The 23,430-nt window shown below is 55.5% G+C and overlaps 1 protein-coding gene across 9 annotated transcripts in view; it reads left to right on the top strand.

The window, feature by feature from the left end:
- Positions 1-23,430, top strand: part of ATP2B2 (ATPase plasma membrane Ca2+ transporting 2) — a 373,717-nt gene that overhangs the window by 301,617 nt on the left and 48,670 nt on the right. For 5 of the 9 annotated variants that reach the window (XM_032411924.1, XM_032411931.1, XM_032411922.1 and 2 more), the window contains 6 exons: positions 9,663-9,788; positions 11,405-11,437; positions 12,638-12,697; positions 17,882-17,923; positions 18,821-18,979; positions 21,675-21,889. In XM_032411924.1, coding sequence (XP_032267815.1) covers positions 9,663-9,788; positions 11,405-11,437; positions 12,638-12,697; positions 17,882-17,923; positions 18,821-18,979; positions 21,675-21,889 — 635 coding nt within the window. The remainder of the gene's footprint in view (positions 1-9,662; positions 9,789-11,404; positions 11,438-12,637; positions 12,698-17,881; positions 17,924-18,820; positions 18,980-21,674; positions 21,890-23,430) is intronic. The other 4 variants (XM_032411925.1, XM_032411929.1, XM_032411928.1 and 1 more) reach the window with 2 other exon arrangements.

Here is a 23,430-nt window from a genome sequence, read left to right as displayed (position 1 = left end):
AATGCCCTCCCAGGCACGCAAGTCACAGATTCATCATACCCACCCTCACCCTGTACCTCTGCTGCAGATGCATCTTACTTTGTTCTCTCCACCCTGCCCCTGCTGAGGCTGCTCCCTCCTCCTAGATGGCCCTCTCCCTTCCTTGTTACACATTTAACTCCTGTCCATCTGCTCAGGCCCCACCTCCTCCAAGAAGCCTTCCCTGCCCACCACTGCCCTTGGGCAGTCACCCCCAGACGGCTTGGGACACACATTTCACCCCATGACCCCCACACTGTGCTTGGCCCATTCGAGCACAGCCCCCTAATGTAGACTGAGTTTGGCTGAGTGCAAACCATCTCAGATAAAGTAAAGAGTTAAATGCATCCAGTCCTGCCTCCCAAAGAGATCTACTGGTCTCACTTGTATGGGCCCCGTCCATCCTTGGCCATATGCAGATGGACAGACACCATCATCATTGCGATGCACTTGTCCATGGGTCCTCTCACCCAGACCCGTCCAGCAGCTGGGAGCCCTGAGTGTGAAGCCACCAGGAGCTCCATCCCTGGGCCCTGCACACTGTAGGGGCTCCAGCACTATCTTCTAGAGAGAGGGAGGCTAAGGCTATTATAGAAAAGACTGGGTTGGGCTAGACTGAGGTAGATCTGGGCTTGGGAGTGAACTCACTGTGTGGCCTTGGGCATGTCACACCCCTTCTCTTGACCCGTGAGGACAGTAGGGATGCCCTGGGGTATGGTGTAGGGGGAGCCCCTCCCTAGCCCAGTGCTAGCAGATGGATGCCCACAACAGACTGGTTCCCTCCCCATTCCTCAGATGGAGCCTGGATTTGGGGGGTGAAACAGGTCTGGGTTCAAATCCCTACTGCCCTCATTTGCTGGGAGACCCTGGACAAGCTTCTTACCCTATCTGAGCCTCTACTTCCTTGCTTGTAAAATGGGGTGACCCCAGCTGATGAGGTTGTGTCAGTGTCCGTTTCCCCCCTCTCTTTTCTCATCTTGAATATCTCCCCTCCCCCCTCTCTGAGCTTCCCCCATCCAGCTCCTCCCCACCTTCAGCCTGCATGAGCCTGCCTCCTCCGGGGGGGTTTCCTTGATTGTTCTCTTCCCTAGTGCTCTGAACTCTGGATAACTGCCATCTGGATGCTCATTTTTGTGCATGACAGAGACCTTGGACCCTTTCCCTGTGCTGGGAGGCCTTGCTGGGCCTTCCAGTTGAATGGCCCCCCGGGGAAGACAGAGGGACCTGGCTAGGGGCACCTGCAGGGTCCTCATGGTAGTGCAGAAACCCCCTCGGGGTGTCTGGCACACTGGTGCAGCCTACAGGAAGGCAAAGAGCACTCTGGCGCTGGGAGCAGTTGGCCCAACCATGCCCAGCCTGTGACCCTGGACAGGTCCATTCACCTCCCTGAGCCCCCATGTTGGTGTCTGTGCAGTGGAGGAGTTGCTGGGGGAGGTGCCCTTCCCCCCTGCCTACCCCACAGGGCTGTTGTGGGGACCCCATGCATGGATGGATGTCACTGTCCTTTGTAAACGGTACTGCTGCGAGGGGCTGTGTGGTGTGGAACAAGCATAACATTTGGAGGCAGAACACCCAGGTCCCAGACCTCTGTTCGCTCCAGCCGTGACCTCTGCCTGTCAGGTCCTCAGTCTCCCCATCTGACAAATGGGGACAGACCAGCCTTCGGAAAGACTCGGATGTGCCAGGCCTCAGAGCACAAAGAAAATCCCAAAGGCCCGGAGCTCATCTCCCAGGATGGACAGGCAGGCAGACACAGACCAGGCAGAGTAGAATGTTCAGAGTCACAAGGTCCCCCCTTCACGGGGTCAGCAGGGAGAGCACAGACACCAAAGCAAGAGCCTGACTGCTTCTCACTGCTGCCCGCAGAAGCCCCCCGGCCCCGGTGTGGCTGCGACATTCACAGTGCGGAGGGGGCCAGAACCCACATTTCATGTACAATCTCCCAGTGTTTCACTGTTAGCGAGAAATTCCCATTCTTTAAAAGCCCATATGGAGCAAGGAGCTTGTGGGTGAGCCCTAGAGTACAAACTCCGACCTGGGCCTTTATTTTTTTTGAGTTTTCTACTTTAAGATCATTTCAAACTTTCAGAAAAGTTGCAAGATGAGTGCAAAGAACACCTGAATGCCCTTCCTTCTGATTCAGCTGTTGTTAACCATTTTGCTCCAATCGGGAGCTCACTGCGTCATGCGGTCGTGATGGCCCTTTGCCCCCTGACACCTCAGGCGTATCTCCTAAGAAAAGGGTTTGCTCACGTGTGACCACAGCACAGCTAGCCATTCAGGAAACTCAGCATTGATGCTATACCGTTACCAGAAGGTTCCATACGTATTCACATCCCTCGACTGTCCCCACAGCGTCCTCCAGGCCAGGACCCGGTGCAGGACCTGTGTGGCATCTATGTGTCCTGCCCCTTCAGCCTCTTTTCATGGAAGGCCAGTGGTTTCTAACGCCCTGGGGTCCTGAATCCCCTTGACAGTCCCATGGAAGCAGTGATCCCTCTTGTGAGAAAGAAATGCCCTGACTTGTGACTTTGCAGTCTTCCAGGAGATTTGCAGATCCCTAGAGAACCCTGGGCTGGTCTCGATTTGCAGCTGGGGAAACTGAGGCCCAGAGCAGGAGTGTAAATTGCCCCAGAAGGCAGGGCCAGAGCGAGACCCCAGCCCTCCAGCCTCCCAGCCCCAAGCTCTCCCTGAGCCTCCATATGCAAGCTCGCCTCTGAGGACCCTGGGGCTTTAGGACCCGGCAGCAAGGCCTGTTTGGAGCGTTTATACTAAATTCCATTGGGAAACCAGCGACTAGGCGCCATCTATGTGGCCAGGGAAGGGCCAGGGGCCAGGGTCCGGGGTTGGGGGGTGTCCCCAAAAGCAGCAGGGCCTAGCTCCTGCAGGCCCATTGGCTCAGCCCCCGGCAGGACCCCGAGCCACCTCCACCACCCCTGGAGCCAGAGCGTTAACAGCACGGAGTTGCACGGGACATCGGCAGACCCTCTCAGGCCTGCTGCCCACCCTGCCCGCCAAGCGGAAGGCCAGGCACGGAGAGCTGGACCTGCCACCACTGCCGCCGCCTCCAGGGAACCTAGGACGACACCGTGACTGCAGGAAGGCCCAGTCTGCCGCTCGGCCCGCGCTCTCTCCATTACACTACCCTGCCTCTTCTCCATGAGAGGCAGCGGGGTGTAGTGGATAGAGCACGGGTTCAAGTCCCGGCTCCACCACTCACAGCTGTGTGACCCAAAGGCCATCACTCGACCTCTCTGAGCTAGAGAGGCCACGGGGAGGGGAGGGGCTTGGGGTTGTACTTGCACCAAACCTACCTCACAGGGCTGTTGTGAGGAGGACAGGCTTGTGGGCGCTGAAATGCTTGGCCAGCTCTCTAGTGCTCTGCAAGCATGTGTTATTACTGTTATTAACTGTGTTGATAACAATAATGATGAAGGAACCACTCCTGGGCTGGGAACTGCATTGGCTTTGCTTGGTGCTTGTGCCCGGAGGCAGATAAGAATTCCCACAAATGGCCTTTATCCCTTCTTCACATCTCTACCACCAGAGAGAGACCCCTCCCCTCTCCTGTCCAGAAAGAGGCCTGGGAAGTCAAAACCAGGAGAGCGAGGAGCCCTAGGTTCAAGCCCCAACCTGTGCCTCAGGTACTGTGCAACCTCAGTCAGCCATTTGCCCTCTCTGGGCTCAGAAGCTTCCTTCTGTAAAACGAGGCCCCTCCAGCTCTGCCACCGGCGGCTCAGACTGCCCCACTTGCCATTGCATGGGGCTCTGGGCCCGAGACAGCCAACATCTGGACCAGGTGGGGACCATCTCCTGTTGCTCCGAGCCGGTCTAAGGCAGAGATGGCCTTTGAGCCAGCCGTTGAGAAGGTTCTGGCCCAACCTCTGCTTGCCAGATCAAAGGCCACAGGACTCCCCTGTTGGGGGGAGGAGATGAAGGCTCAGGTGGGACAGGACAGGCCATCCCGTCGGTGGGAGCCACAGCGTTCCCTGGGCCCTTTCTCTGTCATGGATGGATGGCTGCTGGGTGGCTGACACAGCTCCCCCTCCGTTCCCCTGCCTCCATCTCGCACCGCAGAGTGGTCCCAAACAGCTCTGCCTCCAACTTCTCCACGAGCCTTCCCAGCAAGGTGGAAAGAACTGGCGCCACACCCCCAGTCCACGCCGGCTCCGCCCTCCCGGGCTGGATGCAGGGATGGCCTCTCCGGGCTGCTCCCCGTCTGTGAAATGGGAGTGAGGATGGTCACTCACAGGGTGATTATGACAGCCACGTGGAGAAAGTAGCTCAGATAGTACTTGGCACAAAGGGACCGCTCATTCTTAAATATTAATGCTCTCCCTCCCTGCCCCAGAAATACTCCCAGTCGCTCCCCATTGAACACCAAGGAGACCCAACTCTGCAGCCCTCCACTCCGATCATGCCATAATCCAGCTTCTCTCCTGCTCTTCCCCTCATGGCCCTGAGCTTCAGTCCAGCGTCTCTGCTGCCATCCCGCTCTTCTACCTCCCCGCCTTTGCCTGGGCTGTGCCCCACCAGTCCAGCAGGCCCAGGGTCTCTGTCGTCTTGTGTTGTGGTTGATCTGTGTTCCTGTCTGCTCCCCTCAACCTCAGCTACACCATGAGCTCCTTCCGGGAGGGCAGAGACCTCCCTTTGGGCCCCAGAGCCTGGCACAGAGTTGGCAATCCACCACCTGTGTCCATCAAGTGAAGGAGTGTGGCCCCAGGCAGGAAACGCCACACTCGGTCAGTCTGTCTGCACAGGATCCCATCCAAACCAAGATCCCATCCAAACCGAGATCCCGACTCCCAAGATGCAGCGTTTTCATGGAGACTGCCCTACCCCACCCAGGAGTGGCCCTGTCTCTCTGGGACCCTTGGTGCCCAGACTTCATTGCTGAGAGGTGATGACGTAAGTTAGACCCTCCCGTTCTCCAGAGGACAGACTGAGGTCCAGAGAGGAGAGGGCTGGCCTCAGGTCACACAGCAAATCAGAAGCAGACAGCAGACGGTTCCCAGGTCCCACCCACCCCCTCGGCCCAGAGTGCTATCTACCCGCCCCCTGTGCTCACGTATTCTGAGGGGCTCCGTGAGACTAGAGGAGGTGGGGGCTACAGGATGGTGGCAACGGACCATGGACATTGAGGTTCTGGTGCAAGGCCCTGCCAGGGCCCCCCACCCAGCCAAAGGGTTCTCAGCTCTGCAGCTACCCAGAGACCCTGCCGTGTTCCTTTGGGAGATTTAGTCAATCAACCTTGACTTGGTTCTACCATTAGAGCTGTAGCCCGTGGGGTCAAACATCTCCCTTTGAGGGGTATTCTGGAGCTGGGGTACGATTGCTGCAGGGGGTGACCTGGTCCCTTCAGTTCTTCCTCTGCTAGGAGGGGCAGCAGGCTCTGAGGTCCTGGTAGGGGAAGGGATGGCCCAGTGAGGGGTGGGGAAGAGTGTGAGGCTAGGATGAATCTGACCCTTTGCCAAACCATAAAGATGGCTTCTGAGGGGTGTAGAGAGTCTCCATCCTAAATGTAACACATACCTACCAGGGAAAGTATAAAAAAAGGAGGCAGCAGTAAAAAAAAAAAAAAAAAGTGTGCTGGAGTTCCAGCTACAAGCTGGGCTCTGCTAAGGGGAGACTTGCACTCAGAACCTACCCTCAAGGAGCTCGCAGTCTAGTTGGGGAGCCGGCCTGGAAGCACCCCCAGGGGAAACTGTAGGTAGGAGGGCAGTTCAGAGGAGAGAGACGAAGTGGAGGTCAGGGAAGGCCACCTAAGAGGGGCCTTCATCCTGAGCCTAGAGGAGGAGGTTTGGGGCCAGAGGAGGAAGAAGGGCACTCAGGAGGGGGTAACTGTGTGAGCCAAGGTGAGGGATGAACACAAATCCCTAGTGAGCTGCATGCTCCCAGGGCAGAAGCCATGGGGCAGGAATCAGTGATCAAGGGTCAGAAGCAAGCTGGGTTCTCACCCAGGGCACGCTGAGGGATATTTGGACCTTGGAGATGCTACTGAGGGTGTCTGGGCTGGGGGACAGTGGTTAGGGCCATGGCCAGGGGCAGGGGGAGCTGCTGGGGCCCAGCTTCCCTGGCCCATCTAATGCTGGGGCCTAGAGGACCACCCTGAGGCTCATCTAAGGCTGAGCAGGGCATGTGCTGTGCCTTCACCCCGTGCCCTCATGTCCCATGTCTCACGTTGTGGCCGGAGGCTGCCTCCCTGGCTTCCTCCTCCCTCCTCCCTGCCTCCTTGGGCAGAGCTGTCAGCTCCCTGCTGTGATGGGAGTGATTAGATTAGAAGGTGATTTGGGGTCTGATTATCTTGGGTGGAAATTGGCCCCCTGTGTATTTTTCCATCCTGCTCTGGGCTGGGGAGGTGGGGACTGGCCTCCCCATTACCACCCAGGCAGAGCAAACATTTTCCAAATGTGTTTGAGACCAGGGTGCGAGGGCCTGCCTTCCTGAGATGGGGACTTGTATGTGACAAAGAGAATCAGCTTGAGAGATGGGGAGGCGTTCAAATCCTGGCTCTGCCCCCACAAGCCAATGACCCTGGGCAAGCCACTTCTCCCTGAACCTCAGTTTTCTCCTCTGTAAATGCAGGGCCAGGGTGAGGACTAATGAGATGACGCCCTATGAAGGGTTTAGCTCGAAGCCTGGCGAAGCCTGGCACACAGAAGGTGTCCCATGGAGGTCAGTGCTGGCCACGGCCACTGCCATCCGCACTCTGAATCAGTGCAGTATGTTCCTCCCTCACCTTGAAAGATCTGGTGACGCCCCCCCCCCGGCATGTGACCTCCCCTGGACCCCGGGCTCCTCACCTGTCTAATATTGCTGATATTTCACAGTGCCCCACCCACCCCACACCAGCTGAGCCAGTGCACAGAAATCTTGTCAGCAAGTTATAGTTACCAATTCCTGCCAGTGGGCCTTGGTTGTCCCGGCTTGTGCCCCTTGGGTGAATAGATGGGTTCCGGGGTCTGCCTGGGCTGCTCAACCTCTCGTCAATGTCCAGGGTCATCCTGTGGTCCCTACTATTCCCTGCCCAGAGACACAAGAGCACTGTCCTTCTGTCCTGGGAATGAACAAGGAGCCCGCCAAAGAGCTCACCATCTGAACATCTGGGTTCTGTTACAGCTCACCGGGTTTTGCACCACCTCTAGGAGCCTGCGTGACTTGGTTTACCCATGCACAGATAGACAGACTGACCTTTACCCGCCATGAAGGAATTCACTGGAGAGTGTCCATCTGTCTGTCTGTAAAGCATTTTAAGATCATGAGATCTTAGAGGGCAAGGGGCTAGAACGCACACATACACCCACATGCACATGCGTCTGCCTTCGGCTCAGGTCATGATCCCAGGGTCCTGGGATCAAGCCCCGCGTCAGGCTCCCTGCTCAGCAGGGAGTCTACTTCTCCCTCTGCCTCTGCCCCTCCCCCTGCTCGTGCGCGCTCTCTCTCTCAAATAAATAAATAAAATCTTAAAAAAAAAAGCAAATCATCAGGGCCTTTTAGCCCTCCGCCCCGGTCTGGTTCTTTCTGTGCAGCCCGAGGTTGTCCTGAGATGCTCCCCTCTCCGTTGGGGAAGGAAACACATGCTGCATTGAAGAGACCTTTCTACCCAGGGTGGTAAAAGTTTAAATTTAAAATAAAAATGGGTGCCTGGAGGTGCAAACTGCACTTACCTAGATTCTTGACTAAACAGCGGAGCCACGGGCAGGCCGAGGGGCCTCCCCAGGGGTGCCCGGAGCCCGCTGCAGGAGACCCCATGCAGGCCGACCCTGTGAGTGGCCTGTGGATCTGTGACAGCTCCTAGGACACAGTGACATGTCCCCGGCACCAGCCTGAGGATAGAGGGCTGGCTGTGCCCACATCTCCTCTGTTGGGACCAGGCCAAGGTAGCAGCCGGCCACGTCCCAGGCTGGATCCCAGCCGCCCCCCGACCCCACCCTGGGCTCACCTGTTTCCCCAGTGAGGCCACAGCTTCAGCAGGTTTGCTTTTTTTTTTTCCCAACTCTTTTATCGTGGTAAAATACACATAAAATGTACCACATTAAGCATTGTTACGCGTACAGGTCCTTGGTGTTCCGGACATTCACACCGTGGCACCACCATCACCACTGTCCACCTCTGGCACTCTCCATATTGCAAAACCAAACCTCCAGAGGTATTGAACAGTAGCCCCCTGAAGCCCCCCTCCCTGGCCCCTGGCAACCACCATTCCGCTCTCTACCCTGTGACTTTGACTGCTCTACGGGGCTCCTGCCGCGGAACCCACAGCAGCTGTCCTTCTGTGCCTGGTATCTTGCAAGGAGCGTAATGTCCTCAAGGCTCATCCGTGTTATAGCCTGGGTCAGAACTGCCTTCCCTTCGAAGGCCAAATAATATTCCGTTGTGTGTATATAGCACGGTTTTCAGCAGCTTTACCTTTGCATTTTATCCTCGGTCTGGCATGAACCCCTCCCCCGCAAGTGAACCTTGGACCACCTGTCCTCTGCGCCTGCAGGTCGGGAAGACCTGTGTCACACAGCGGCTGACACCGAAACCCCAAAGATGAATAAAAGTGGAACCACTCTGACAACAGGTCTCCCTCGCCCCCCGCAGCCCACTCTCCTGCCCCTCAAAAGAATTCCAGGGCCCTTTTTTTTTTTTTTAAAAGATTTTATTTATTTGACAGAGAGAGACACAGCAAGAGAGGGAACACAAGCAGGGGGAGTGGGAGAGGGAGAAGCAGGCTTCCCGCTGAGCAGGGAGCCCGATGCGGGGCTTGATCCCAGGACCCCGGGATCATGACCTGAGCCGAAGCAGACACTTAACGACTGAGCCACCCAGGCACCCCATCCAGGGCCCTTTAAAACCCCGTTTGAAAATCCTAATATTCTACAAAGGGGGTTTTCTTGCACCGTGGAGCCTGGGGAGGTCTAGTGTTATCACGTACCACCCATACTCAGAATAAAGCTTTAAAATGCATAAAATAAAATACACTGGATCACAAAGAAAGTCCATTATATTGAAGTAGTTAACATAATAAACTGTGTAATGGAGTAATGTATGTGCTTCTTTGTCAGCACCCTAATAACCAGGTCTGGCAGGTAGTCTAATAACCTCTGTGCTTGTAAGATTAGGATGAGCATAAATGATTGCGACAACTACAAAGTCATAGGATAGAGAACCTGCGCTCTTTGTAATGCATGTAATGGCGTTGTGGGCCACGAACACTCCTGGGGTTAGTTGCCTATGTTCATGTGGAAATGCTAAATTTCAGCTAGACGTTGGTGAAAAGAAGGATGCCACCGTCTTCTCTTCCAAGTTCCCAGAGCCCTGAGTTCTTTCCCAGGTGGTTAGGAGGGAGTAGACCCCTTTATAAGTGGTCCTGTCCAGTCCTGTCTAGGACAGAGTGGGGAGGTGACTCTCCAGGAGAAGGTAGTAGGTGGTAGGCCTGAGAAGTGAGGAGGAGCGGTGGTTGAGTCCCGGGCCCATTACAGCCCTGTCCCGAAGTAAAAGCCTCTACAATACATAGTTTGAACCCTAACCATGGGCGGTACCCCAGGACCTTGGCAGGCAAAGAGCCAGGAGCTTTCTGGGATCCAGTTCCTTCCACTCCTTTGGGGAGGGGGCTTGGGCCCATGCAACGGTAACTTGGCTCTCGTCCCCTTCCCCAGGGACCCACGTGATGGAGGGCTCTGGACGGATGGTAGTGACTGCCGTGGGGGTGAATTCTCAGACCGGCATTATCTTCACCCTGCTGGGGGCTGGCGGTGAGGAGGAAGAGAAGAAAGACAAGAAAGGTAAGCACAACCCCCTCACGGACCAGGAGAGGAGCTCTTCAGGTCACTTTTTTTGTTGTTTATTCATTCACTCAACAAAATAGTTATTGAGTGCCTTCTGTGTCTACGCCCTGTGCCAACAGCCGCCTCCTGCATCCTTGAGGATGCTCAGGCCAGGAGGTTCCTGTCTGTTCCATCTCCAGGGTCTTGTCCCAGTCTCTGTCTGTCCGGTCATGTCATGGAGGACCCTCCCCCGCAAGCCAGGCTCGGGGTGCTGAGCACTTTGCTGAGTCTCCAGCCTCGAGTGTGATCTGGTCCCCTCATCAGCCCTGATACGGAGTAGAAAGCCCCACCTGCACTCACTCCTACCACTATTCTCAACTCCACAGAGCAGAGCTGCAAACCACCCCCCACACAGACTCGGCCCAGTTGGGGGCAGAGGAGATTCTAGGAAAGGTGGCCACACTTGTGGTTCCCTTTCTCACCCCTCCCCCACCCAGAGCTGCCACCTTGCCTGGGTCCTGGCTCCTCCTCCGCCTTGGAAACAAGATTCCTACTCCCCAGGGTCCCCCTCAGCGTGGCAGGCTGGTAGCCTGGGCTACAAGGGCCTCTCAGAGCAGAGGGAGGGATGCTCATCTGGCCAGGCCCAAATCCAAAGGCCCAGGCCTCTGGCCCCAGAGCAGCCGGCTCCTTCCCCAACACCTATGCTCAGCGTCAGGGACAGACCCCTCTCACATCTTTAGTCTTTTGTCCTGTCTCCTTCCCCAAGCTCCAGAAGGGGATCCCCAACAGCCAGACCATCTGCGGTCCAGGGGAAGGAGATGAGAATGTCGACGGCCCCTCCCTGAGGTTTAGGGGCAGCCCTGCTACCCCCAGCTCTCTGCAGCTAACCAGGCACAGAGCCTGGGTCAGAACCAAAGGTCACTTGTTCCCAAGGGCAATACCCCATTTTCTAGAGGGGTCCCCCTAAGATTATGGCAGCCCCACCAGCAGGAACAGTGGAGCTGTGCTGTCCTCAGGCAAGTCCAGAGGCTGGAGAGAACCAGGAAGCTGCTGAGGTTGAAACTGAGGATAAAGTCCTAGTCAAGAGGCCCAGAGGGTGTCAGGACAGCATCCACAGAGTGACATAGAAGCGGTGGCTGGCTCTGGCCCCAGCGTGCAGACAGCTGGGCAAATAGAGGCAGTGGGCAGGGTATGGCAGGATGAGGCAGTCTTTGCCCCTTTTCTTAGCCTCACTGGGGCCTGGGTGAGGGGCAGAAGCCAGACCTGTGTTCTCGAAGATGTCGGTAGGAAGACAGGCCTCTCCTGCCCTGAAGCACAGGTCAGAGTCCTTTACTGAACACACACCTGCACCCCAGTGATATGCGGGTGTCCGTGTAGAGGGAAGAAGTGGGATGTGGGGGTGCCATGGCAGAGGAAGACGGGGCAGCCGAGCCTCTCAAGCGCCCGTGAGCAGCATGGCCGGGACTGGGGCGCCTCTGCACTCCCATCCCATCCCCTCCGCCTCCACGGCGGGCCCCCAGGTCAGGACGACCTCAGGCGTGCGTGTGCGTGTGCGTGTGCGTGCGCGCGTGTACGTGCAGGTGAGGCTGTATGTGCTTCTCCTTCATTAACGTGTCTCAAAAATCATCACACAGGTGTGAAGAAGGGGGATGGCCTTCAGCTACCAGGTACAGTAAGACGCCCTCAGGGTAGATGGGGCTTTTAGAAATAGCAGCAGCCTTTGCCCCCCGAGCCGTGGCCCTAGACCCCCAGCACACAGCTGGAGGAGGATCCCTGACCCCCCAGCCCCTCCGCGGTGCCCCCACGTGATGCCAGCCGCGCTGGAGGAACCAGCACCTCACTCCGCCTGCTGGCCCTTCCGGTGCTTTGCCCTGCCTGCCGACGCTCGCGGCACCACCACCACCGTCTCCACACCGACCCCACACGGCCCTCCGCCCCCCACACCAGCGTGCGGTGCCCTGCTCACCGCCACGTGACCCCACAGCCCTGCTCTCCTGCGCACACCCCGCAGAGCCCGTCCCGCCGCCCCTCACCACACAGCATGGACACCTCACCCACTAGTGTCTCTTCCCTCTCCTTCCCGCACAACCCATCTGCCCCCACCCCAAGAAAGAACAACCAGAGTGCATCTGACCATCTCATGTCATTTTTAATTGCTGAACTAAGGAAAACCGGCCAGTACCTTCTCTGTCCCGTGCACCAAGTGCGACATGCTGGATGTCACCTATTCAATGACGGGGCATCTCGTATGGGGGTGACCAAGGCGATCTATAGCGTGCTGGTTAGGACGGAGGAGGTGGCCGTGGGCAGTGGCCTGAGTCAAGGGCTCGAATCCTGAGTCACTGCCACTGCTGGATGTCCCTCTGGGACGCAGTGATGGTGGTCACAGCAAGTATCCGATCAGAATGGCAGGTGCCTACACTGTGCCGGTTGTTGAATGTCTTGAAATGAGTCCTGGCCATGCGTCCCTCTGGCCCTGATGGGCAGCCGGATGCCCTCTCATAGAAGCTTCTCTGATGGGGACCTGCCTGATTGGCGTGGCCGGAGGGGTGCATCGGTCCAGACCTTGGCACAGAACAGTGCCATCCTACCTAACCACATTGATCATCTGCCATGTTTTATTTCAAACACCGTCCATGTCTGAGTTTTTTTCCCTGGTTTTTATGGCATCTCTATGGGAACATTTCACCCTCACCCCGCCCCGCAAATTTGAGTTTCTTGATTTCCAACGGAGATTTTATTTTTTTAAGAATATAGTCATGTTATTTCCCACAAGTTGGTTCATGTCCTTATTGTTGTTGCTGTTCTGCATTGTTGCTTTTCTCCATTGTGACCCACTGCATTTTCCATCCCTCCCACCCCCACAGCGGCCGATGGGGCAGCAGGTTCAAATGCTACAGATAGTGCAAATACCAGCCTAGTCAATGGTACGTCTCCGATGGCGAGCTCTCGGTCTCGGTTGGATGGGCGTCTCTCTCCCCCACCCCCAACTCTGGGCTTGCCTCTCCCTGTTCTGGACCGCACAGATCTTGGATGTGCATGGGCAGCTCTGGGACTATCGTCCTCCCACGTGGGGCAGGCGCTTAAGAGAGAAGCCACCACCGGGAAATCTGCTGCACGCCCGCTTGCGGCTGCCGACGTAGCACTGGCTCCTGTGGGGCCCTTGACCCCCAGTGGGGCCCGGAAGAGGGACATACCCTGGGCTTCAGATTTGGCTCCCAAGAAGCAGCATCCCACCCGACGTGGCCCTCTCCTAAGCACACTCCTGGCCCCAGCTTGGGGAAGAAGGCCTGGGGTCAGGACCTGGGCTGAAGCTTGTGTCTGGGTCCCTGCTGAAGGCTCCAGTCCTCAACTCGAAAATTCCCTCGAGGCAGGGGACCCAGGCCAGGGTTCAGCTCTTTGGCCTCACCCCATAGCATGGCTGAGCCACTGATAAACATTTCTTCCTCTTCTCTTTCTCGGAGTGAACGGGCAGGGGACTCGCTTGGGCTCGGGCCTGGTTCTGTCCCTCGGACGTGGACTGGTGTTTCCTGCTGTTGCCTGTGCTGGAGCATTTGTCCTGAGTCTCTGCATTCTTACGGGCCCCCTTACGGGGTGAGGGGTGGCAGTGGGGGGCTGCCACAGTACCTGGGATCTGCGTTTTAACCTCCTTACCCACAGGCAAGAAGGAATTCCATTCACTTGTCTCTAAACCTTTAGAGGATTTCTTATTTCTATGCCCTCCCATCTTCAGAGTGACGAGGCTTCTGTGTACTCAGATAGGTCCCCTGTCCCCAAATTAGGTAGCATGATAGTCACCCAGGCTGAGAGCTGTAGGGCTTGATCATAAAACCATTGCCCCGGGGAATCGAAGGAAGGGAAAAGCCTTTCTTGCAGCATCGCTGCGTACGAGGCACCGGGCTGTGGCTTTCTCACCCATTATATCGTTTCCTCCTCACCACTCCTGGAAGACGTGAAGATCTTGCCCTACCCCATACTCCCATCCCCTGCCCCAGATCTCTGGCTGAGCCGCCTGCATTCAAAGCGACCAATGATCGAAGCACCTCGTAGATGTCAGGGGCCAAGCAAGACACTTCTGTGAGCTGCGCCTTGCTAATTTGGGTGTGGGTCTATTTCAGGCTCTGGAGGAGAAAGGAGAACAGCTTGGGGTGTGGGAGGTGTCATGCGTCAGGGAGGGGTGGCAAGGGATGACAGGGAGAACCAATATAGGCAAACCCAGGCAGCAGGAGAAGGAAAGAGGAGCCGGCTTCTGCTTCCCCCACAGCAGTGAGCGCACTGGGCTCAGTGAACATACAGACTGCATCCAGGCTGGTCGGTCCCAAAAAAAGGCAGCTTCGCTTCCAAACTGCAGCAGAAAACTCCTAGTATCCTGAGAAAAACTGCGGGAAAGATGGGAAACTTGACCACCTACTGTATGCCAGGCACTTTACAAACATTACCTGCTCACGGCCTCATTTGATCCTCATGACAGCCCTGCGATACAGAGTTTATGGTCCCCACTTTAAAGATGGGGAGACTGAGGTACAAACATTTCCTGCTCACGGCCTCATTTGATCCTCATGACAGCCCTGCGATACAGCGTTTATGGTCCCCACTTTAAAGATGCGGAGACTGAGGCTCAGAGAGATCAAGACACTAGCCCAAGGTCACAGAAGGAGAAAAGTAGCAGAGCTGGGATTTGAACCCAGGCCTGCTGGCTCTAAAGTGCATACTCCACTTCCTGATCCAGGGTTCCCCAAAGGAGTGTGTCTTGTAAACTTCACAGGAATATTAATAGGTCCTGCCCCCAAGAAAAGGATCCTGTGGTCAGAGATGTTTAAGAACCATGGGACAGAATTGGTCTCTTCCTTATTGCAGAACTTCTCAGAACCTTGAATATGCTGGTATATAGTGGAAAGTTAGCCATGGAGGCCTTCCCAGGCTGATTTGGCTGCAGGACCTTTCCTGGCTGAATCTTGTGGGATTGGTATGTCTCTATAATATACTTAGGGAATAGTGCTCTAAGCCATTGCTTCTCCAAATGTAATCAGAGGACCAGAAGGCAGGACATCTCCTAGGGGCCTGTTAGAAATGCAGAACCTCAGGCCCCACCCCAGACCCACTGAACAAGAATCTGCATTCTAATAAGCTTTCCAGTCTATGGCCATAACACCCTGAACACGCCGGATCTCATCTAGTAAGCTCTCCAGGCTCCAGGTCAGAGTGTATTAAAGGTTGAGAGGTGCCAGGCTGAGCCTTGGTCAATGACAGAATTAACCATTCCTTTCCCTCCTTCCTCTGAGCCAAATCAGGATGATGTGGATATAGAAAACACACTCAGCTGGTAGAAGTCCCTCTGATTCCCCCCCCCAAGCCCCCTCCCAACTGAAAGCGGGTGTGTTCCATTCATCTTGGAGGCATTATGATTGCCATTATCATTTTATTATTTTTTACATTTATTAATATATCACTGTTTAATACATTGCTTGTAATCACAATTAGTAAATACATCACTCTGAACTCCAGACATAAACAGGGCACTTTGTGGTGCTTTTCGTAAGCACAACCTTGGTTGAAATTGTCACCTGTCACGGGGCAAGAAATGGAGGCACAGGCAAGAGAAGGAACATCTCCCAGTTCACCCAGTTAGTGTTCCGTCTCCCCACAGCTTGTTTATCAGGTCGCCTCACCGTGAATCCTCCACACACACACTTTTCACACTTCCTGGCGATGCATGAAGACAACAGACCCATTTGTCGAAGCTGCATCTGGCAGCTTCCGAGTCTCCACTCGAGTTCCCCATCCCAGCTCCCCTGAAACAGCCCCCTCTCCTGGTCATGCATGGAGCCGGATCTGGCTGTCCCACCATAGTTCTGGGGCCAGGCGAGCTCCACTTTGGCTGAGAAAAACCCCAGATCAGTCCCTTGCTTCTGAGAAACCAGGCCATCTGCACAGAAGTACCCCCACAATGCCGCTCCCTCCCTCGAACATATGCATTGGTGATTATTTTTCTGGCCACGTGATCACTATGGAAATAAAAGAGGAAATTGCTAGCTTGGTTAATGGGCGCACACATGGGCTATTGCATCTGATAATATGCAATGCAAATAAGTCCCCTTTGTGTCTTCTAAAACCAAGTATCGAAGAGGAGTCCTCCCGTGTCCTTTAGCCCAGTTAGTAAAATTATTTTTAAAAATAAAGATAATTGTTGTAGTTCATTCCTGTTGGCTCTAAAAAGGCTTTTTCTGTTTTGTTTTTAATCCAGCAAAAAGAACTTTGCAATAAAGCAACGGGGGCCCTTCTCTTTCCATCCGCCCAAGGGGGTCACTGACCCTTGGCTGTGAGAGGCAGTGGGAACAGCCCAGCATTTCCCCTGGAGAGACAGCACAGGGCTGGGCCCCTCGGAGTCACCTACAGTGTGGTGTGGTGACGGTGATGGCAGTCGCAGGCTTATCATCAGGATGCTCCAGAAAGGAGAGCTGCCTCGGAAACTCCCATGGTCTCAGTTTCCCCGTCTGTAAAATGGGAGTGATGAGAATCCCTCCCATCCCACCCGCAGGGTATTGGGAAGATGGGCAAGAGATGACACTCGCAAACTGCAAAATGCTAAACGGGCAAGTGGTTATTGCTAAGGCAACTATCAGGTGCTCCGGAAGCTGAATATTGCATCCCCATTTTACAGAGGTGGAAGCTGAGACTGGGAGTGGTAAAGCCGCACAGCTAGTTGGTGTCAAAACAGGGGCTTCAGGAGCCCAGTCCCACCAGGGCCACCTTAATGCCCCTCCTCTGGGCTCAGAGGGACTGAGGGATAGCTGCCTTCTCCCCAACTGTGGTGGAAACATTGATGCACTTTGGGGCCAGCTCTCCACTAACCTCCTGGGACCCGGGCAGGCCGTCTGCCTCTCTGAGCCTCAGTTTCTCATCTGTAAGTGTGTGCAGTACAGGAATGCCCTTGCAGGGATGTGGTGTGGATTAGATGAACTCATGGAGGTTCTATATGCGCCTGGCAAATGGTGGGTTCTCACAGAACATGAGCTATGAGAATCCCCTTCACAGCCAATGGCCAAGGGTGGCTGACCTTCTCAGACTCCTCCCAAAGTGGCGCAAGGCCCATGGGAAGAGCTCTGAGTGAGCTCAGAGAACAGGCCAAGGGGACAGGAGGAAACCCCCTCTCTGCAGTGCCAGCAGGTAAAGGCAGGTGTCTCAACTGCCAACTAGTGACAACCAGTACCTCCCATGCTGCAAACCCAGCCCACAAGCCTCTGGCCGAGACTGGGGAGGGGGCCTCCCAGGCAGCCCTGATTAGGAGGTGAGCAGCCCCAGGCTCAGCCCTTTCCCCAGCACTGGCATACAGGGCCGGGGCAGGGGCGCACCCAGGGGAGCCCACTGGCCTGACTTCTCTGTCTACTAGGGCCGGGGCTGCTCAACCTCAGAATAAAGAGCATATACCCAAGTGGAGAGGAGGGGTCAGCAGCTTCCCCCTGAGAGCCAGGACACTCCCCCCAAGCCCCCTGAACATGCTTGGGGCACCTCAAAGCCCACCACTAGGGAGCCCTTGCTCACCCTTGGCATGGGTCACTCTCAGTGGAGCTGGGCAGGGGGTCGTCCTTGCTGCGGCTTCACACTCCTCCAGATGGAAAAGGAGAAAGTAAAATTCTACGTATGTCACTCCTGGAGCCAGAAACTAAGGAACACATTGACCAAAGTCCTCCCCTTTCTAGAATCTCTCTGTCTGTCTGTCTCTTTCCTTTCCTTTGCCTCCTCTCAGCCCACCAAAGGCACCGACCAAATTAATCACTGGGGACCTGAGGACCCCTCTGCTTTCTGCCAGCCAACTCTGGTCCCTTTTACCCTCAGAGGCTGTCATTTAATCAGTACCCTCAGGGCTGAAATAATTCCCACTGAAGCTCTCTCTCCAAGCCCCGAGAGAATCAGGACAGACCCTGCAGCCAGTGCGGTGGCCGGGTTTGCTCTTGTCTCAGGGCCTCCCCAGCATCCCCATGTGGAGGGACAGAGTTGGCTCGGCCCTTCCTCCATCTGTGACATGAATGTCTGTGGCCCTGTTGCGTCTTTGTGATGATCGACGTGTGTTGTCTGTTCTCTGTTGTCTGTTAAAATTCTTTGTCGTGTAGGTAAAATGCAGGATGGCAATGTGGACGCCAGCCAGAGCAAAGGTAACCCTTTTGTATTCACCGGCTTCTGTGGTCCCTGCAGCCCCTCCCCGCCCTGGCTCTGAGAGCCAGGCTAGAAGCAGACAGGTCCGCACCTGCAGGTGCCTGACATCTTTGAGGGGGGCTGTGATTCACGTGGTGCCAGGCCCAAAGGGGGAGGGGGCTGTGATTCATGTGGGCTGTGATTCACGTGGTTGCCAGGCCCAATGGAGACATCACCGGTGAGGACAGGGGCCACCTGTGAGCCGGCTCTTCCCCAGCCTTGGAGCTATGCTGCCCATTTAGCTGAAGACTTGAAGCTGGTTCTTTGGGATCCTTAGGGGCTAAAGGGTAAGGCCCCAGACCCACCAGTCAGTCCTTCACTGAAGGAGGAGGGGGCTTGGCACCCATGGATAAGGACACTCTCTTTTATCTTTTAAGCCCCCTTTTTGTTCCTCCTATCTGGCAGCTACTTAATATCCCAACAACATACTCAAGAACCAACTGGGGATGCCCAAGCCTATCTGTCTTGTCTAAATGTGGGAAAAGCTGAGGGGCCATTTGGGGAAGGATCTGTGGGCTTGTTCAGGCCCAGCGGGGACCCCAGCCTACTCCTACTGGGAATCCAAGGTGGAACTGTGTCACTCCCTGTTCACACTTGGATTCCAGGTCCAAGGCAGCTACTCGCCCTGGGACCTTGGTCTCCAGCTGGAAGAGGCAGACCCTATATCACAGGATGTCTGTGCTAGCCACGCAGGGGGCCAGACGAGGGAGTGAATATCCCACCACACTCCGCTGGGCAGGCAGGGTGGGTGCCAATATCCCCACCCTGCAGGCTGACCTGGCTGTGTGCATGTCTGTGTGTGTGCGTGTGCGCGCGTGTGCGTGTGTGCATGCATGTGCGTTCTCTGCCCCCTGCAGCCAAACAGCAGGACGGGGCAGCCGCCATGGAGATGCAGCCCCTCAAGAGTGCCGAGGGTGGCGACGCTGATGACAAAAAAAAGGCCAACATGCACAAGAAGGAGAAATCCGTGCTGCAGGGCAAGCTCACCAAGCTGGCTGTGCAGATCGGCAAGGCGGGTAAGCGTGCGGCCACAGGGGGATGGCACAAGGGGGGACGTGGGGTACACAGAGGGACCCCAGCCAGGGCTCTGACCCCAAGCTGGCTCTCCGTTGCCTCATCTGCAGAGTGGGGGCTGGCATGAGATGGTCCCTGAGACCCACCCTTTTCTACCCCAGCAACGAGCCTGAGTCCTTACACAATAGGCGCTCCAGTAGTAGGTTGGAGCAGGGGAGGACAGGGACGGATTGGGGCTCTAGACTGACCCCCCTGCCCCAGCTGCAATGCAGAGGAAAGATTGAAGAGGTTGAGGGCAGTGCCAGGAGCCCAGTGAGAAGCCTCCTGTCTGAGCCTCAGCACAAGCCCCGATTCCCCACCGAGCTGGGAGCTCCAGGTGATGGCTGGTGGCGGCCCCTCCAGCCCAGGAAGCTGAGCCCAGCTGCAAGGCGAGACCTGCCCGGCTGACATGGCCTTGGCCTCTCCTCCCGCATGAGGACACGCAAACACCAAGGCCTCCCCACCTGGCTGTCTCCCGGCTCTAATTATAGGCACCACAGCGTGGAGAAGGGAGGCAAATTACAGGCTTGGCTGTCTATATTTAAACTCGGGGCCTGGTGATAGCTCCCGGCTGCTGGGAGCTTGGCTTCCCGCCCCTACGACTGTCAGATGGGGATAGAGCCGGCTCTGAAGTCCCACAGCTGGAGGTGGGGGCGGGGGAGCGACGGAACCAGGGATTTCCTCCATCCCCGGCATGGAGAAGACTCCACAGAACCACAGCACAGGCACTGGGGGGCAGGGAACAGAGTGATGAGAACCACCCATGGCCTTCAAAGCTCTTGCTCATCCCCCTCCCCCTCCTCAGCCTTGCCAAGAACGTAGTTCAGGGTCAAACATTTCTAGGTTCACATCCTACCTCTGCTTCTCTCTTGGGCTGAATTCCCTGAAGCAGAGCCTGAGATGGGTGGACGCAGGATTTTTAGGGGCGAGGGTGCTCTCAGATGAGACCTATAAAGGGTAAGAGACTCAAAGGGGCTAGGGAAAAAGCCAGATACTTCCTGGAGGAATCCCCGTCTCTACCTACCTCTGCAGGGTCTGTCTGGCCTCGCAGCAAGGGGGACTGGGCTGTTGGACCCCCCTCCTCCTCAGCCATTGAATATTGGCCATCACACTGGGGTGGGGTTCCGTGCCAGGTCCTTCCTGACCAGGAGACAGTGCTCTCTGAAGCGTGGACTTCCTCTGGCAGAGGCTGCAGGTGTGCACCCGCCCCGAGCCAGAGCCCTGCAGCACCCCGAACGGGTGAGGGGGTCCCCGGGCATCCGAGCAGGTACCCGCCCGCATCTGCCAACTCTGCAGGGCTTCTCTGGCCTGTGGCCTTGGACAAGTCCCTTCCCCTCACTGACCCCAGTGTCCTCATCCGAAAAAGGGCCCCCTGCTCTTTCCTCTTTCCGGAACGCTCTTTCTGCAGGTCACCATCTGGCTGATACCTCTCATCATTCCCTATCTTCTCAAGGAGAACCTCCTCCAGGAGGTCTTCCCTGGACAGCCTAGCTAAAGTAGTCCCTGTCCACCAGCCCGTGTTGTTCTATTTTCTTTTTTGAAGTTTTATTGAAGTACAATTAATATACAAAAAATTACACACATTTAGTGTACATCTTGATAAATTTGGACATATGCATACACCCGTGATGCCATCACCACAAGCAAGGTACAAAACATATCCCCCACCTCCAAAAATTCCTGTGTTCTTTCCTGGGTTTTTCTGTTTTCCGTTTTTTGGGCTCAGAACACTTAAGAGGTAGATCCAGCCTCTTAACTGGTTTTGAAGTGCACAATACTCTATTGTTCACCGTAGGCCCTATAGTGTAGAGCAGAGCTCAAGAACTTCTTTATCTTGCATAACTGAAACCCTATACCCACTGAAAAACAACCCCCTCCCCCTCCCCACAGCCCCTGGCCACCACCCTTCTACTCTCTGCTTCTATGAGTTTGACTATTTATATATATATATAATGTCTTCCAGGCCCATCCATGTGGTCGCAAATGGCAGGACTTCCTTCTTTTTTAAGGCTGTGTGTCTGTACCACGCCGTCTTTACCCATTTGTCTGTCGATGGACGTGGGTTGTTTTCTTACCTTCAGCCCATGCCGCTCTCTGTCGTGTTATCCTACAGTTTTTCTACACAGCATTATCCCTACATGGATGGTCTTTTTCATGAGCGTGTTGCTTCTTGTCTGCCTCCCCCTCTGGAGTCTCAGCTTCCCAAGGGCAGGGACTCTGTCCTCTCTAGTGCTGTGTCCCTCGCTCCTAGATTAGGAGCTACGAGGTGCCTGGGTGGACGAGTCGATAAATGGTACCAGCTGCACATGATTATGTGCGAGAACTATGCAGGCAGTTCAAACTAATTCACGTGGTCTCGGCACACATTTCCTGGGCACCCACAAGGTGTCGGGCACTGTGCCAGGCGCTTTACATGCATTCATCACATTTGATCCTTGCAAAACCATGTGACATAAGCAGGCATCCCCATTACACAGAGGAGGAGACTGAGGCTCTGTGAGGATCAAGGACGTGCCCCAGGCCACAAAGCTAGTAAGTGGCAGAGCTGAGATGTGGGTTAGAATCTGCCTGGCCAAGTATCTGGTCTCCATCTCACTTCCCAGGGCCCCCACCCCCAGGAGAGCCCCTGAGCAGGTCTCCCCCCGACCCGTGTTACAGGTCTGGTGATGTCGGCCATCACGGTCATCATCCTGGTGCTCTACTTCACCGTGGACACCTTCGTGGTCAACAAGAAGCCATGGCTACCCGAGTGCACGCCCGTCTACGTGCAGTACTTTGTCAAGTTCTTCATCATCGGCGTGACAGTGCTGGTGGTCGCCGTGCCGGAGGGGCTCCCTCTGGCCGTCACCATCTCGCTGGCCTACTCAGTGAAGGTGAGAAGGAGAGGACCAGATGGTGCAGCTGGGATTGGCTGTCCCCAGCAGGGGCTCTGGGGGGTGGCCCGTGGGGCAAGCGCTGGGGCCGACAGTAGAGCTAAGAAGAGGGAAGGGGGCACCTTGGAAGCTGGGAGAGGAGACCTATGCCGGAAGCTGGAGCTCACATGCCCTCAGGGAGTCCAGGGCCTGTGGCAGCCCTGAGGGCCACATCTTGGCTACAGGAACAACCATGATTCACCCCAGCCAAGTGTTGCCTTGCTGATGCACCCCCACACACACATTGCCAACTCTTCACATTTTTCCCAGAGAAGCCAGAAGCCTGGACTTAATATATTGATTTTTAAACATTGATCATCAACTCCACTTTAAAAAAAAATAAAAAAAAAAACATAAAAAGCAGACCTCACCATGCAGGCCCAAACCCATCCCCATCCCACCAAATGTAAGGAAAAGTCTGTGGTCAAAGCTCCATGGAAGCTGTGCTACTTCAGCAACTCATCTCAGAGGTTGTTCCTGAAGTTGGGAAGAGATGAGCCTAAAGCCAAAAGAGATCTGATTTAAGGAAGCCCCCTCCTCTCCGGGAATGGGCTGAAAATGGAAGAGGTTTTAAAAGCAGTTTAATGAAGGGTGGTAAGCCCATGAAAGTTGACTGTGGACACTTGGGTCTGGGGGGGGGTGTTTCTAGTGCTCCCCGGATGGCAGAACCCCGCCGCCCCCTGCTCCCAGGCCATGGTCATCCATGGAGCCCGAACACTGGGCTGAGCATCTCAAATGGGCGCTTCAAGCTTGGCTCACATCACAGCCTCATTCTCTTCCCTTGGCCCCATGGTTTTCCCACCTCGGAGGGCAGGACTCTGCACTCCTGGTGCCCAGGGCCCCAATGCCAGGACGTCCCTACGAGGATGGAGGCCTGAGCATGTTTATAAACAAGGCGTTGGCTCTGAGACGTTGGCAGAACTGCCGGAGGGCACGGCGGGCGTCAGTTTCCAAGCTGGAATTTGGACTGGGCTCGCCGATGTAATTTCATACAGAAAAGAGATCTCCAGGCAGGTGCCAGGAAGTGGCAGCCCTAGGTAAAAGATACGGCCCTTATCGTCTCCTTGTTTTAGGGTTCTTGAAGAAACTCCATCCCACAAACCAAAGCCCAAACAGGTCACAACACGATGCTGCTTGGGGGCCTGGGGCCCAGAGATGGAGATTCTCATACAGCCATGAGTGGGGACCCTCACAGCCACCCAGCTGAGCTCGGGGTGTCTTGAAAGTCGCACAGAGGTAGTTTGGGGGGGATCATGCACAGACGTTTTCAGGCCTCTGCACCTTCTGCAGTTCGCATCTCTGGCACCTGGTGCCTTCAGCTGTCTTAGGTCGTGTTACTTATATAGTCACTTGATAAACTGAGTACAGCCCCAACCCAGGAGAGGCCAACTCTCCTCTCTCTGAGCCTGGCATACCCACCCTGAGAGCCGCCGTCAAAAGAACAGAGATGACACTCAGAGACACAATGTGAGCCATATGTGTGATTTTAAATTTCCTCATAG

The sequence above is a fragment of the Phoca vitulina genome, unplaced genomic scaffold (genome assembly GCF_004348235.1).
Source record: "Phoca vitulina isolate PV1807 unplaced genomic scaffold, GSC_HSeal_1.0 scaffold13, whole genome shotgun sequence".
Classification (NCBI taxonomy): Eukaryota; Metazoa; Chordata; class Mammalia; order Carnivora; family Phocidae; genus Phoca; species Phoca vitulina.
This window is presented reverse-complemented; position numbering and strand designations above follow the sequence as displayed.